At 38.2% G+C, this 13,100-nt stretch overlaps 4 protein-coding genes across 4 annotated transcripts; 1 reads left to right on the top strand and 3 right to left on the bottom strand.

The window, feature by feature from the left end:
• Positions 1-2,558: 2,558 nt before the first annotated feature.
• On the bottom strand, positions 2,559-3,023 carry LOC117146982. The gene is made up of 2 exons (XM_033313649.1): positions 2,934-3,023; positions 2,559-2,879 (listed from the first exon to the last, which is right to left on the bottom strand). Exons 1-2 carry the CDS (start codon positions 3,003-3,005, stop codon positions 2,664-2,666), a joined length of 288 nt encoding a protein of 95 aa, XP_033169540.1. The 5' UTR covers positions 3,006-3,023; the 3' UTR covers positions 2,559-2,663.
• Positions 3,024-3,580: 557 nt separating this feature from the next.
• LOC117146977 lies at positions 3,581-4,215 on the bottom strand. Its single transcript, XM_033313646.1, has 3 exons — positions 4,132-4,215; positions 3,984-4,073; positions 3,581-3,914 (listed from the first exon to the last, which is right to left on the bottom strand). The coding sequence occupies exons 1-3, from the start codon at positions 4,201-4,203 to the stop codon at positions 3,717-3,719; spliced, it is 360 nt and encodes a 119-aa protein (XP_033169537.1). The 5' UTR covers positions 4,204-4,215; the 3' UTR covers positions 3,581-3,716.
• Positions 4,216-4,962: 747 nt separating this feature from the next.
• On the top strand, positions 4,963-5,577 carry LOC117146983. The gene is made up of 2 exons (XM_033313651.1): positions 4,963-5,090; positions 5,149-5,577. Exons 1-2 carry the CDS (start codon positions 5,031-5,033, stop codon positions 5,356-5,358), a joined length of 270 nt encoding a protein of 89 aa, XP_033169542.1. The 5' UTR covers positions 4,963-5,030; the 3' UTR covers positions 5,359-5,577.
• Positions 5,578-8,966: 3,389 nt separating this feature from the next.
• Positions 8,967-9,605, bottom strand: LOC117146980 (mitochondrial import inner membrane translocase subunit TIM14). The gene is made up of 2 exons (XM_033313647.1): positions 9,311-9,605; positions 8,967-9,251 (listed from the first exon to the last, which is right to left on the bottom strand). Exons 1-2 carry the CDS (start codon positions 9,503-9,505, stop codon positions 9,090-9,092), a joined length of 357 nt encoding a protein of 118 aa, XP_033169538.1. The 5' UTR covers positions 9,506-9,605; the 3' UTR covers positions 8,967-9,089.
• Between the last annotated feature and the right edge of the window lie 3,495 nt (positions 9,606-13,100).

The raw sequence follows: 13,100 nt of genomic DNA, 5'->3' as shown, positions 1-13,100 counted from the left end.
ACTAAAAAATTGGATCCAAAACGCAGATGCTTTGAGCTGCAGTTTTACGTTTTCAGTTTTCAGCTTCAGCTGTGGCAAAAAACGTCTGCACTTTAGCGGTAATCGAAGCATAAAATGAGCAGCAAGTGCCACTACACATACAGCTGGAGACACACTCACACAAATGCGCCTGCTCACGCATACACACACACGCACACAGAAGCACACAGGTGAATCAGAATCAAAAATTGTATGCGTTTTGCACCTTGAAAATGCGTTGCAGTGGGTACCCAGTGAATTTTTATTTACGCCACTCTTCAAATGAATACTGCAAATATTCTGAATGCGCTACATTTTCTACGTTGGCTTCATCAACGCTTCAAACATTTCTAAATAGGGTATTACCAAAAATTCTTGGGGATGTCGGATTGACCAATGGAATAAATAATAATGTTAAGAGTAATTTTTACTGCGTAAAAACATAGCCATAACTAGAACTAGAAAATATTATTTTTTAATCATTATAAAGTTTTTATTCAATTCGTCGTTTACTCATTAATTTGAATGGGTGTGTATCGCCGTATATATCTTTCTTGTTATTTCTTTTTACTTTTTGATTTCGCTGGCTGATTTTCTCCTGCATTTCTTGTTTATTTGTGTATTTTTTTGCTCTACAGCGTCAACGGCAAATTAATTAATTCCAGTGGAGCGATTTTTCAAGAAAAAGCCCTTTTCGCACACATGTACGTACATATACTCGTATATGTATATATCCGTCCCCACTTTTGGTGGGCCACTCAAAACCGTTTCGCAGGTGTTGTAATATTATTTGGAATTATGTTGGAATTTCTTGTTTTCTTTGCTCCACGTTTGCGAGTGTTTTTTTTTTTTTGCCCCTGTGCTCGGAAAATGCCATGAAAATTATTTGCTTTTTAATTTTGTTTCAAGTTGCATATGTCTCTCTGCACGTGTGTGTGTGTGTTCGTTGTTTATAGCTAACTTTACAGTTGAGAAAGCTTTTGTTAAGTGGTTTTAATTAGTTGCCCCTAAATTCCCGCACCTGATTTTTCCTAAGCCTCATTTTGCCGTCCTTGTAATTTCATATCCTTCTGCCGAATTCCATAGTGTAAAATAATAATAATAATAACATTTTAATGAAGAATAATACTTTTGTTATCGAACTCCATTTGAAAAGAGCTCCTTACAAAAACAGTACCAACGTATTTTCGTATTATGCCACTGCAGCAATTAGATTTGAAACCACACCCTGTCGCAATGACACTCTACATATGCAAATGTCCACCCCCGGCGCAACGCCTCCATTAAAATCCTACCCCCTTTTTAGCGAGCCACTGTCATTCACACTTCGGTCATCATCAGTGGGAATGGCATGTAATGGGTGCTGCCATTTACAATATTTATCAAGTGCGCGGAACACACCCAAAAACTGGGATAGCGATTAGCTGGTGGAACTGAAAATGGAAAGTGGAACTCAGGGAGCAGGACTCATATATTATGGGCTTTGGCATCGTCATCGTCATCGGGCCTATGCGTGGCCCCTAATTACATCGCATTGTCATAACAAAATTGAGCGCATTTGACACGCAATTGCCCCACAGTTGGTGATGTACTGAGAGAAAAACATACTACGCAACTCAGACAATCATTATGTATATGGAAACTTGAATTATGCCAATTGAGTTTCTAGCTATGGTTGTATAATAGTTCCTATGAGAATTAAAATTAACTTATTTTTATTTAGGCTTAGTCGGTTTATGTGTGATTTTTCTAACAGTTCTCTTCACGATGACATGTGAGAAATGCCACCGAGGTCCGCAGTCAGTACTCGAAAGTCAGGAGTCAGGGGTCAAAAGTCGGAGGGACTGTTGCATCAGCCCAACTAGATAAGAATTAATTGTTCAATGGCACGCATTGCACTAAATATTTGAATATATACACCCGTTAGTTGGCTCTTCCCGTTAATCGGATAAAATTCATAATTATTGTTATTACTGTCATTTTTCTAATGACCCGACCGCGCACCCAAATTGCGTGTACTTTTCTATTAAGATGAGCTATCAAACGCACTTTTCCGACTGCGCTTGACTTGTTTGTTTTATTTTCGGCTCTTTAGCCTTTGGCTTTGACCAGGAATCCCCGATTCGGTGGCCTAATGTAACCATCCCCCGGATCTTCGATGGCCACGCAACGCACGCGTAAATTATGTAATTAAAATTCCGCACCTTAATTCGGGCAATTTATTACACGAGCTTTTGACTAATTGGATAACGATCTTTAACTATGTCCACTAAATACGGGGCACAGTGTGTAATAAGTTGATGTTGGAAAAAATGGAGGGCGCTGATGTGCTTATGAGTTCATAACCGATTGCATTCGCCGATAGAGCTCGCAATTAATTGAATTTTTACCGAAAGACTTCTGGAAGGTGTGTGGAATCCAGCGGAGTGATTAAGTAGACGGAAATGTTTGGCTTTGGTGGTTGAATGGAGAATTTGACTAATAAATCACTGATTAATTAGGTGTCGGTTTTATCAAGCAAATAATTTTTGATTCTCCACTTTGATTTGCAATGTTCGAAAGTTTTTATTTTCAGAAATTGGCATGCCAGGGTGCAAAAACTGAGGATTATTAGATATAATAGGGAGCGAGACTGATAATTAACATTATCCATTCACCAGGTCAGAAAAAACTTCAAATGGTGGAGTCAAAGAACGGGTTATGCCCCCTGCTGGTGTAGTTCCATTGCTGGTTGAATTTCCAGGTGTTGCAGGTGAAGTCGAGTTTCCCGATCCATCTGATCCTCCATTATCATTTTTGTTACAAAAAATAGATTTAGGGAAATATTTGCAGAAAATATCCGGTGGCCGTGGAACGAAAAACTGAAAAATATCAATTTTATTAAAGAATTTAAAAAGTGATCTTTGGGTTATTACAGCTGATGTTGGCGTTTGTGAACTGAAGAAGAAAGCCAAAAAGAGGCCAAGAACGACAGGGGAAATCTTCATTTTGCCTCGAGAAAATTCCAACTGATTCTCTAACTTCCAAACGTCGGCTTATATGGACAAGAATTTCTTTACTTTTGCTGTTAAACTTTCTGGCGATAAGAACTTAACTAAAGTCGTGTCTCAATACCAATCGTGAGACGTAAGTCAACTATCTTAATGGAAAAGCTTTGCCTTGTAATTCGCCTACGAATGGTTTAAGATAAACAAACATTTTACTTCTTTCTTGCTTCATCTAAAGTAGTTTAGTATTTTATAGTAGTTTACATAATACCGCCTTACAAAAACAGACAGACTAATAATGTTATATGTTATAATTTCTAAACTCAGTTGCTCAAACACAAAGTTTGCATTTCACTTTAACTTTTTCTTAAGATTCCTAACGTGCGATTTTAGTTTGTTTCTTTAAGAAATATTTCGAAAGTTATTTAAAACTATTTTATAATATTCTTAGAAGCAGCCATTTATAGTTTTTTATGCCTAAGAACTTTAAATAAATATTACTTAAAGCTTCAGTTTACAGTTCTTGCAAGTATGCTTAAATCTTTTCTTTGTTTATCTAATAAAAAAACATTGAATATGCTTGGGTAATTTATTTAACGGCTGGCATGCCAAAGTGCAAACAGAATATGGTTTTCATTACGATCTTGTATATTAAATATCCTTCGGCTTTCCAGTATAATTTTCCAGTTGTTTTCCATAACAGATTTTTGTTTAACGCGTCAGATCAGAAAGCTTCAAAGTTCGGGTGGCGTCTGCAGTTGAATTTCCGCTTGAAATCGTAGCATTCTGATCATTTGAGACAATCGTCGAAAAATCGCAGACTTTGCAAATTTCAGCAAAAAATGGTATTGCACACAAGATCTGACTTTGCGACTGGATCGTCTGAATAAATTTCTCGTTGCTGACACCCTAAACGTTAGGGGTTGTTGAATAATTTAAATAATAATATTCAATATTAATTTTAACATGTTAGCTTACGTAAGACAAGCCGGTGCACAAGAATATGTTCGCAAAGAAGTTGATTTTGCAGTACTTAATGGTTTGATTATAAACTGCTTGGATATCACACTAGCGAAAATAAAATTTTACTGAACGGTTTGATTTGATAGTTATTTAAAGATCTTACTGCTGCGGTTGACGATTGCTGGGTGCAGATAAATGCCACAAAGAGTCCTAGAATTGCAATGGTAATTTTCATCTTGGCGTAACTGTTAATAGAAACTGAGCTAAGAGAGCTCGACAAAGAGGTATTTATAGGCAAAATACTACATCCTTAAGATATAAAATTACTGAAAAAAAAATAAGAAATTAAGTCGTGGACTTAATATAAATCGTGTTACAGATACGTTTAGACTTGAAGTTGTTAAACAGACTCACGTTCTAATGTGGCACACTTGAGTGGGTACATCATATAACTATAACTATTTTAGCTTAAACAGAAAACAATTTAAAGTAAATATTCAATATTTGGCTGCCATATTCTAGCGATTAATCCAATTCAGTCCCCAATGGTCATAATTTACAGCCAAACATGACAACTGACACTTTTTGCGCTCCATACATTGCAAACAAATTGCACATCGTGTTATCTTTTTTTTTTTTTTCAACCGCGTTCTGGTCAATAATTCGCAAAGCCATTGATGGAAATTAAAACACAAATCAAATGGCAACAGCGGTAGTGGCATAAAAAAGCAATTTCCATTATTAAAGCGGGCAATTGAATGAGTCAACAGAGCCGACAGGTGAATCGTAAAGGTGAGAAGTGGGCGGAGGGTATGACGCCGTTGGCTAAAAATAAACCCTATATACTGTACACCACATACTATATAGTGTTAGGCAGGGTCAACGGAGCTTTTTCGGTATGCGGCACACGTGGGGCCCCGATTATAATGCCTTTCAGCCGATTTGCTGGGCTCAATCCGCTACTGAATTCCGATTTCAGTTCGCATTCGTCGTTCAACGTAAAATGTTCTGCGAGGCGTTTTAACTCCTGCCTTTATTTCTGACGATTTTTCTATTCCGGTCATGGCTTTTCTTTTTAAACTACTTACCCTCTTGGCAGTGGCCGCCATTTTTATCCAAATGGTAAGTGGTAAATCAATATAAGGGTGTTTTTTTTAAGTTAACATCTTATTTTGTGCAGACACTTGCACTGGAGTTTATGGATGAAGACTTCCTGGCCAACGATGATGGTCATCACTTGGACGAAGAGTCCGCAGAAGTGCCTGCAATTTTGACTGGTTATACCAGGGATACGATCGCTCACTTTAATCCTCGCAAAGTAGATGGGGGATTTCGACAATTGTGGGAACGTGTTCCTCTCCAAAAAGTCGATGATATTAAGCGAAGATAGGAATACTTACTCATTCCTTATACTTGATACTCCAAATGATTACGTACAATGTGAATAATATTTAAAAAACACCATTTTCATCAACTTTTTTTTTGACTATGCTATTTATGATATTATTTTAAATGAAAAGCTTAAGAAAACATTAAACATGTCAACTAATATTTATTATATACATTTTAATCGTACTAGGTGGTTGGAATGCTTGAAGCCTATATTAAAAGAACGTTAATCCAAATCAATATTAAAAAATCTATATATTTATAAATATATTTCTACGTAATGAAAATGAGTTTTTGACTACTATAGAAATATTACAAGACACCATAAATGTGGTAAAAGAACAATTCCTTCGAGGATTTTTGGGTCAAACCTTTTTGCGTCGGGCCCGAGGGCTAAACCGACTTACCACCAATAACCCACCCACGGTTGTGGTTATCCCCACCAAACCAAAGCAACCTTCTGCCCAAGTAGTTCTTAGAAAAGTAATAAAAAAAAAACCGTGGAAAAAGCGGCCCTCCTAGGAAGAACTTTTTTATTTGCATTTTGTTTTAAGCAATGGAAGGAGACAGAAAAAAGTGAGACCAACTCTGTTTCTGTTTCGGGTGTTCTTTATCCATTTTTTTCTTTTGCTGGTTGTTTCGTCTTTGTTTTGTAGAAAAATGCACAAGTTTTATGGTAGCATAAAAGTTTTTGTGGGGAAAACTTTGCACTTGTCTTGCCGAAAGGGTTTTACAATGATGCGCTATATGCGACACGCCCCCGAACTGTCCAAATGGGCGTGTCGAGCACTTAATATTTCTGGCATATCATTAGGCGAACACAATATCCACGAAAACTGATTCGGGATGGGTGCTCTATAAACTTTTTTTGCCCTCTTGGGCCAGAATGTGACACTCAGTCAGTCAGTTAAACATCGCGGTTACTTAACCCCAGAAAGCAACTTTCGGCTGACCACTCTGAATGACTAGCATGCATTATCATTAAAATAAATTATTAGAGTCCAGTGTGGCCACAAACTAAAACGCATTTTGCACGTTTTGTGTGCGAGAATTTTTTACACGATTTTTACAACTTTTTTTGCGGTTCCGCTAAGTACACAAAAGCATTCTGTCTACAAAGAGGGGGCACCGGAAGAGGGGATATGGATGTGTATGGGGTGGTAGAAGATAAAAAGTCAAGTTGAATGCGTTTAGAGTTAGGATGTAGCATTTAGTTAACCCGCAAGACGCACACAAGAAATAACTTTGCATACTTTTAGGCAGCAGCAGCTCATGTTAAATACTAATGCAGGAAATGGGCCCTTCCACCATCGCCATCAAAAAAGACAATGAAAACGGGGTGGAAAGTGCGCTGAAAGCCACGTAATTTCTCAAGTAACCTAACCACGTAAAGCATAAAATATTTGCCTTTGAGTCGGGGTCTAAAGTATGTCCAAGAAGTTGCCCAGTTGCCGCAAAAACAAGTTGCAAGCCGCTCATTTGAATACCCGGCTACGAACTCGGACATGCAAACAACTTTGACCACGCATTTGTTGGAAGCTGTAGATGCAAATGTTAAACAAAATGCTGGCAGGCCGAACCTAATAATACTCTAGAAGATGATAACCATACATTCTTGTAGACTTTAGTGCATTATGGACATTATCATAGTCACATAGTTTGCCTTATATTTTCTACTACCTTTAAAAACGTAATACTTCCAATAGTTTGGAACGCTATTAGCCAGTTTTATTAGGTTAACAGTCTTTAGATAGGTGAATCTTGTCTATAGAATTAATATAGATGTCCTTCAGATTGATGAATACAGAATAATAAGTGCGTGAAGTACTATTCATTTTATGTTGCAAAATTTGTCCCGAAAGCAGTGGGACCCCCTGAACAAGCATTATAAATAGGCAAAAGGAGCTGGACGAAGGTGACGATGCCAAGTCAGGGACAGAAGAGCAACATTCTCGGCAGGAGTCAGCCAGTTGACTGGCCACATGCTTCATGCTGCCAGGCACATGCAATTTGTAAGCCAAAGCGCATAATTTACAACAGGGGGAGCCCCGTCTTCTAGGTCTTGAGACACAGTTAGAAACTGAAACCCATACCCATACTCAAACCGTAAAAACCGTATCCAGTGCCCCGTTTGCCATCTTGGCCAATGAAGTGCCGGTTGCGGCCAGTTCATCTTGGGTACCCCAACGAGAACCATTCGAAGTTTTGACCCAAGTAGGCAACTAACACCGATTGTGGTTGCCCTCAAGAAAAACAGTGCTTAGGTTGGCAAAAGAGCTATAATTAATAGTCCAGAATAACACAAATATTTGCTTAGTTTACCTAACGCTAATATCTGATTTGAATTTCATACTACTTTGCTTATTATGTACTTAAAACCAAACGATTTCTGATCGTGTAGAGAAGAAAGATACATGTAATATAAATTTCAATTTAAAAGACTTAAAAACTCGTTATATGAAGATATTTGTTTAAATGAATAGCTTACTCCTAAACATTTTCAAAACTATCTGGAAATGTAAGTCTCGGAATCGCACTCATTTGCATGCCGGTGAATTGTCCCCCTGTCACAGGACTACTTACCAAGAGCTATCTACCGACTTAGTTTTTGAGTTTATTCTTTTTCGGGGGATCCTTCGACCCTCGTGTTTCGGTACAGCGAAAACTCTCGAAAATAAGAGGGCAGGATTCGCGTGGGCTTAAGTGTTCTGGCCGAAAGGAGTGGCGAGTCAAGTGGCTACGGTCATAAAAAGACAGTGGAAGTGGTAGTACGAGTAAGCGGTGTCCGCAAGAAAATAACTTGTAGCAAATTAAGTTTGTTAGTAATTAGAACACCACTAAGGACACCTGAGCGCCGGTTGAATTTATACTCGTGCCCGGGCCAAAAGGCAGGACAACACACAACAATTAAACTTGCCGCCTCTAATTCCACCTCCTTTTTCGGTTGCCGACTTGAGTCCTTCGCTCCTTTCTCAGGTAAAGGTAAAGTAACAAAAGTTCCGCCAAGTCCAACCCTGCCTTGTCGAAAATTCCTCAACTCGAAAGTTGCCAACTTTGATGTACCAAGAAGACTGGAAAAGGAGATGCATTTTTTAGAGGCGGGGAGAGCAACCGTCAAGTGCATGCCTGGACATTGGCCAGTTGCCCCGTGCGCATTAACCCATTAGTAACCAGAAGTCAGAAATGTCAACGTTTGTTTACCCATCAGTGTTCCTAAGAAACAATATTATCTATATTACAAAGTCTAGTCTACAACAAAAGTTGAATTACAAATCCCAATAATGTTATAAATAGATTCGTGGACAATAATTTAGCAGATACAAGGGGTTAACCCTGCAAAGCCCGCCCTCGCACACTCAACGAGCCATGTGGCCAAGTGGCAAAAGTTTGGCAGCTTAAGCAGCAGCAGAAAGCAGTTCAGTTGACCCAAGTACACAACGCTTCCCAAGCCAACAGGTACTTTGTGGCGTGCGTGGGACAGGAAAAAGGATCGGAAAAGTAGCAGGCGGAGCTCGCAGGACAGGACATTAGCAGCAGTCTTTCTTAGGTATACATACCACATACTTAGAAATGTTTACACACTTAGATGAAGCAAATAATACTCGTTGCTTAATAATTTAATAACCTGCCATGATGGGCATGATTTACATTTAATTTAGACCAACTGCCCACACTTTGTTGAACTTCAATTCCTGCCACCTAATCTTACGATTTCTATCTGAACCGATTTCTTTAGTCCAACAGCTTATTCTTGGGCTTGTGGATTTTTCCCGCCAGATATGGTGAGCCGTTTCGATCCGGGTCTTTAGCCAGCATGAAACGTCGGATCCATAGAGCTTTAGGGCTAGTCTTAGTACCCAGCATTTTAGATGCTTCACGGTGTGTCATCCGTTTCTGATGACATAATTATGTTAAGAAAATGAATTTGTTTGAACAAAAGGTGCAGCCATTACCTGAAAACATCCGCTATAAAAGCGTTCGGTTCCCAGATTTCCAAAACATAACCTCAGCTGATCAATCGTCTTGGTGCTGTTGGGCGATCTGTAGACCTGGACGGCAACGCAGCAGGTGGTCACGCCCATTGCCACAACCGTGCCCGCCAGAGGTAGATAGTCACTAAAAGACGGAGAGACTTTACTGGCTTGCATTTTGATTCTGTATATTTTTCGCCCGAATCGAAAAGAATATTTATGGTATGAAAATTTTTAAAAAGAATATTCAAGGTATGGTAAATGTTATGCTTGACGTTAAAATCGGATGTTCATTGAGCATTTTTATTCAAACAAAAACTAACGAGCCTATCCAAGCCGTAAAACTTAAATTTAAACTTTTCTAAGTAGACCAATCCAAATGGGCTCTTTAAAGTTTTAAGGGGCCAATCAATTTAAGCCTTCTTTAACTTAAAGTCTCCATAACACAGACAAAAGGCTGAAGCCTGGCCGCACTTTCACTTTATTAACACCAAATTAATTTTGTCTCGAAACAAACACCCAAGTAAATGTACACACATACGTATAGTTTATATATATTTGTATGTAGAATTCAAAAACCCCCAAACTAATGTTACACACATGAATACATTTCTCGTGCACAGTTGAGTGCAGCGATTGAATTTTAAACAAGAACGAGAAATGCCGGCAATCAAGTCAAGTCAAGTCAAGGAGGAAAATGAACTTGGAAAGGAAACTCCAAGGCGACGGGTGCTATAATCAATATGCAGCAGTCAATAAGAAGGAGCAACAATTACACAGGACCTGGGGAATAGATGGGAATTAAGGCTGGGGGCCTGGATGGGGTGGTGGTTCGGGCTTGCCCCATAGTTTTGCAATGTGCCTCGGTTAAATGATGTGTAATCGTCTTATGTGCACTCGAATGCCTTTTGGCTTCTAATATGGCTGGGCATCAAGGACCCAGGACGACAGGACTTCAACACACACACACAAGCTCACACAGGATAGCAGGACAGCAGGACAGCTGAGGACAAAGGCTGGACCCAAGGACCCAAGATCCCCACACGCCCACACACACAAAAGAAAACTTTGCCATAGGCTGACCTCAAAATGCACAACGACACAAACTTTAATTTACAATCAATTCAGGCGTGAATAATAAACCACAAGAAACCAAACAGAGAGTTTTCCCCGAGACGAAGTGAAAGTGTTGCTGTTGCCCTTTGTCCTCTCGAAAATTTAGTTACAACACACAACACCAAAAGTTTGCCAAGTTTTCGAGGCAAACAAACAAAACTCTGGAGTAGCAACTCACTCGTACCCCAATGAATTTACCCAAAAACCGCAACACTTCCGCATTTCGAGCATCTACTCCTGGACAGGAAATTCCGCCCAAGTGCTCCTCCTCGGCCATCAATATTGTTTTCCTATTAAATTGATCATTGGTCAGTCAACAATTGCGGCGAGCTCCTTTGTCCACTTGACCATCACACCCCATTCATTGTCTGGCATTTTCAAAGCACTGACGAAAATTCGGGAACATTTATTTCTTTTGTTTGTTGAGCAGTGTTACGAAGAGAGAATTTCGAAGATCGATCGAACTTTTACCGTTTTCCTTGCGTGAGGTGTGGCGCTCTCCCACATTCTCTCTTTCGCCTCCTTTCAGTTTTCATTTTCGCTAGCGCGAGTAAGGTGCGCAGTTGTTTGACAAAAACGGAAATAATCGAAATTTCGCGTGTTTTCGGCTCTAAAATTGTTTAAAACGCAATAAACATTAAGATTAAATGTGATCGCACAACTGCGTAGTGAATTCGGTAACAAATTTCAAGTTTAAATGGTATATTTCGCATATTTTTCGTGAGTGACGCTTCTTTTCGCATGGCAGCAAACCTTGCAATGCATGAACCGTTACTTTTCTTTTGTGCGCGTGTTTCGTAAGTGCGCACTTGTTCGATCTCTGTGCATTTGTTGTTTTACCCTAACGGTTAAAAGATAAATTGTTAATTTGTATACACATGTATATGTGTATATGTAGTGAACGTTTACTATTATTTATTCTTTGAGCCAGAAACTCTCGTTGCATAGGAAATGCAGATCCAAAATTACTTTTGTGTTAAATATTAGTGGCAAACTGGCGGCAATGACAATAAATTGCGGACGAATCGAGAATGTGGGGTCCTCAAGTGGGTAAACAAAAACAATTGCCTGTAATATAAATAATCGAAATTCCGCGTGTTTTCGGCTATAAAATTGTTAAAAACGAAAAAAAATTTTTAATTAAATGTGATCGAACAACTGCGTAGTGAATTCGGTAACAAATTTCAAGTTTAAAGTGTACATTTCCCATATTTTTCGTGAGTGACTTCTTCTTTTCGCATGGCAGCAAACCTTGCAATGAAGGAACCGTTACTTCTCTTTTGTGCGCGTGTTTCGTAAGTGCGCGTGTTTCGATCTCTGTGGATTTGTTGTTTATCCTAACCTATCTTTACCTAACGGTAAGTTAACTCCAAATTATATTTACATATATGTATACACAAAATGTTGCATTTTTAAATTGGGCATTTTACAGAATATCAATCATGAATATAGATTAATTATTAATTGGTATACACATGTACATATACATATATACACATATACATATACATATATATATATGTATGTAGTGAGCATATATTTGGCAAGTGACGCTTCTTTTCACATGGCAGCAAACCTTGCAATGCAGGAACCGTTACTTTTCTTTTGTGCGCGTGTTTCGTAAGTGCGCGTGTTTCGATCTCTGTGGATTTGTTGTTTATCCTAACCTTTCTTTGCCTAACGGTAAGTTAACTCCAAATTATATTTACATATATGTATACACAAAATGTTGCATTTTTAAATTGGGCATTTTACAGAATATCAATCATAAATATAGATTAATTATTAATTGGTATACACATGTACATATACATATATACACATATACATATACATATATATATGTATGTAGTGAGCATATTTTTGGCAAGTGACGCTTCTTTTCACATGGCAGCAAACCTTGCAATGCAGGAACCGTTACTTTTCTTTTGTGCGCGTGTTTCGTAAGTGCGCGTGTTTCGATCTCTGTGGATTTGTTGTTTATCCTAACCTATCTTTACCTAACGGTAAGTTAACTCCAAATTATGTGTATACACAAAATGTTGCATTTTTAAATTGGGCATTTTACAGAATTTCAATCATAAATATAGATTAATTATTAATTGGTATACACATGTACATACACATATATACACATATACACATATACACATATACATATACATATATATATGTATGTAGTGAGCATATATTTGGCAAGTGACGCTTCTTTTTACATGGCAGCAAACCTTGCAATGCAGGAACCGTTACTTTTCTTTTGTGCGCGTGTTTCGTAAGTGCGCGTGATTCCTAAGTGCGCGTGATTCGATCTCTGTGGATTTGTTGTTTTAACATAACCTATTTTTACATATCGGTAAGTTAACTCCATATTATATTTACATATATACACGAAATGTTGCATTTTTAAATTGGGAATTTCACAGAAAATCAATCATAAATCAAGATTAATTATTAATTGGTATACACTTAAATATGTATATATTTAGTGTGCGCTTACTTTTTTTTACTGTAAGCCAGAAACTCTTGTTACACAGGAAATACAGAAATGCAGATCCAAAAATCCTTTTGTGTCAGATATTTGTGGCAAACCGGCAACGACAATCAATTGCGAACGAATCGAGAATGTGGGGTCCTCAAGTGGGTAAACAAAAACAGT

Source organism: Drosophila mauritiana, chromosome X (genome assembly GCF_004382145.1).
Source record: "Drosophila mauritiana strain mau12 chromosome X, ASM438214v1, whole genome shotgun sequence".
NCBI classification, from domain to species: domain Eukaryota; kingdom Metazoa; phylum Arthropoda; class Insecta; order Diptera; family Drosophilidae; genus Drosophila; species Drosophila mauritiana.
Note: the sequence above shows the minus strand (reverse complement) of the source record. Positions and strands in the feature narration are given on the sequence as shown.

Coding starts and splice junctions, on each gene's coding strand:
- LOC117146982 (XM_033313649.1), bottom strand. CDS start 3,005: ATGAAGATTTCCCCTGTCGTTCTTGGCCTCTTTTTGGCTTTCTTCTTC. Junction 2,880..2,933: donor CACAAACGCCAACATCAGCT/GTAATAACCCAA, acceptor GATATTTTTCAG/TTTTTCGTTCCACGGCCACC.
- LOC117146977 (XM_033313646.1), bottom strand. CDS start 4,203: ATGAAAATTACCATTGCAATTCTAGGACTCTTTGTGGCATTTATCTGC. Junction 4,074..4,131: donor AGCAATCGTCAACCGCAGCA/GTAAGATCTTTA, acceptor TATTTTCGCTAG/TGTGATATCCAAGCAGTTTA. Junction 3,915..3,983: donor TGTGCACCGGCTTGTCTTAC/GTAAGCTAACAT, acceptor CCTAACGTTTAG/GGTGTCAGCAACGAGAAATT.
- LOC117146983 (XM_033313651.1), top strand. CDS start 5,031: ATGGCTTTTCTTTTTAAACTACTTACCCTCTTGGCAGTGGCCGCCATT. Junction 5,091..5,148: donor CCGCCATTTTTATCCAAATG/GTAAGTGGTAAA, acceptor TATTTTGTGCAG/ACACTTGCACTGGAGTTTAT.
- LOC117146980 (XM_033313647.1), bottom strand. CDS start 9,505: ATGCAAGCCAGTAAAGTCTCTCCGTCTTTTAGTGACTATCTACCTCTG. Junction 9,252..9,310: donor TTTATAGCGGATGTTTTCAG/GTAATGGCTGCA, acceptor TTATGTCATCAG/AAACGGATGACACACCGTGA.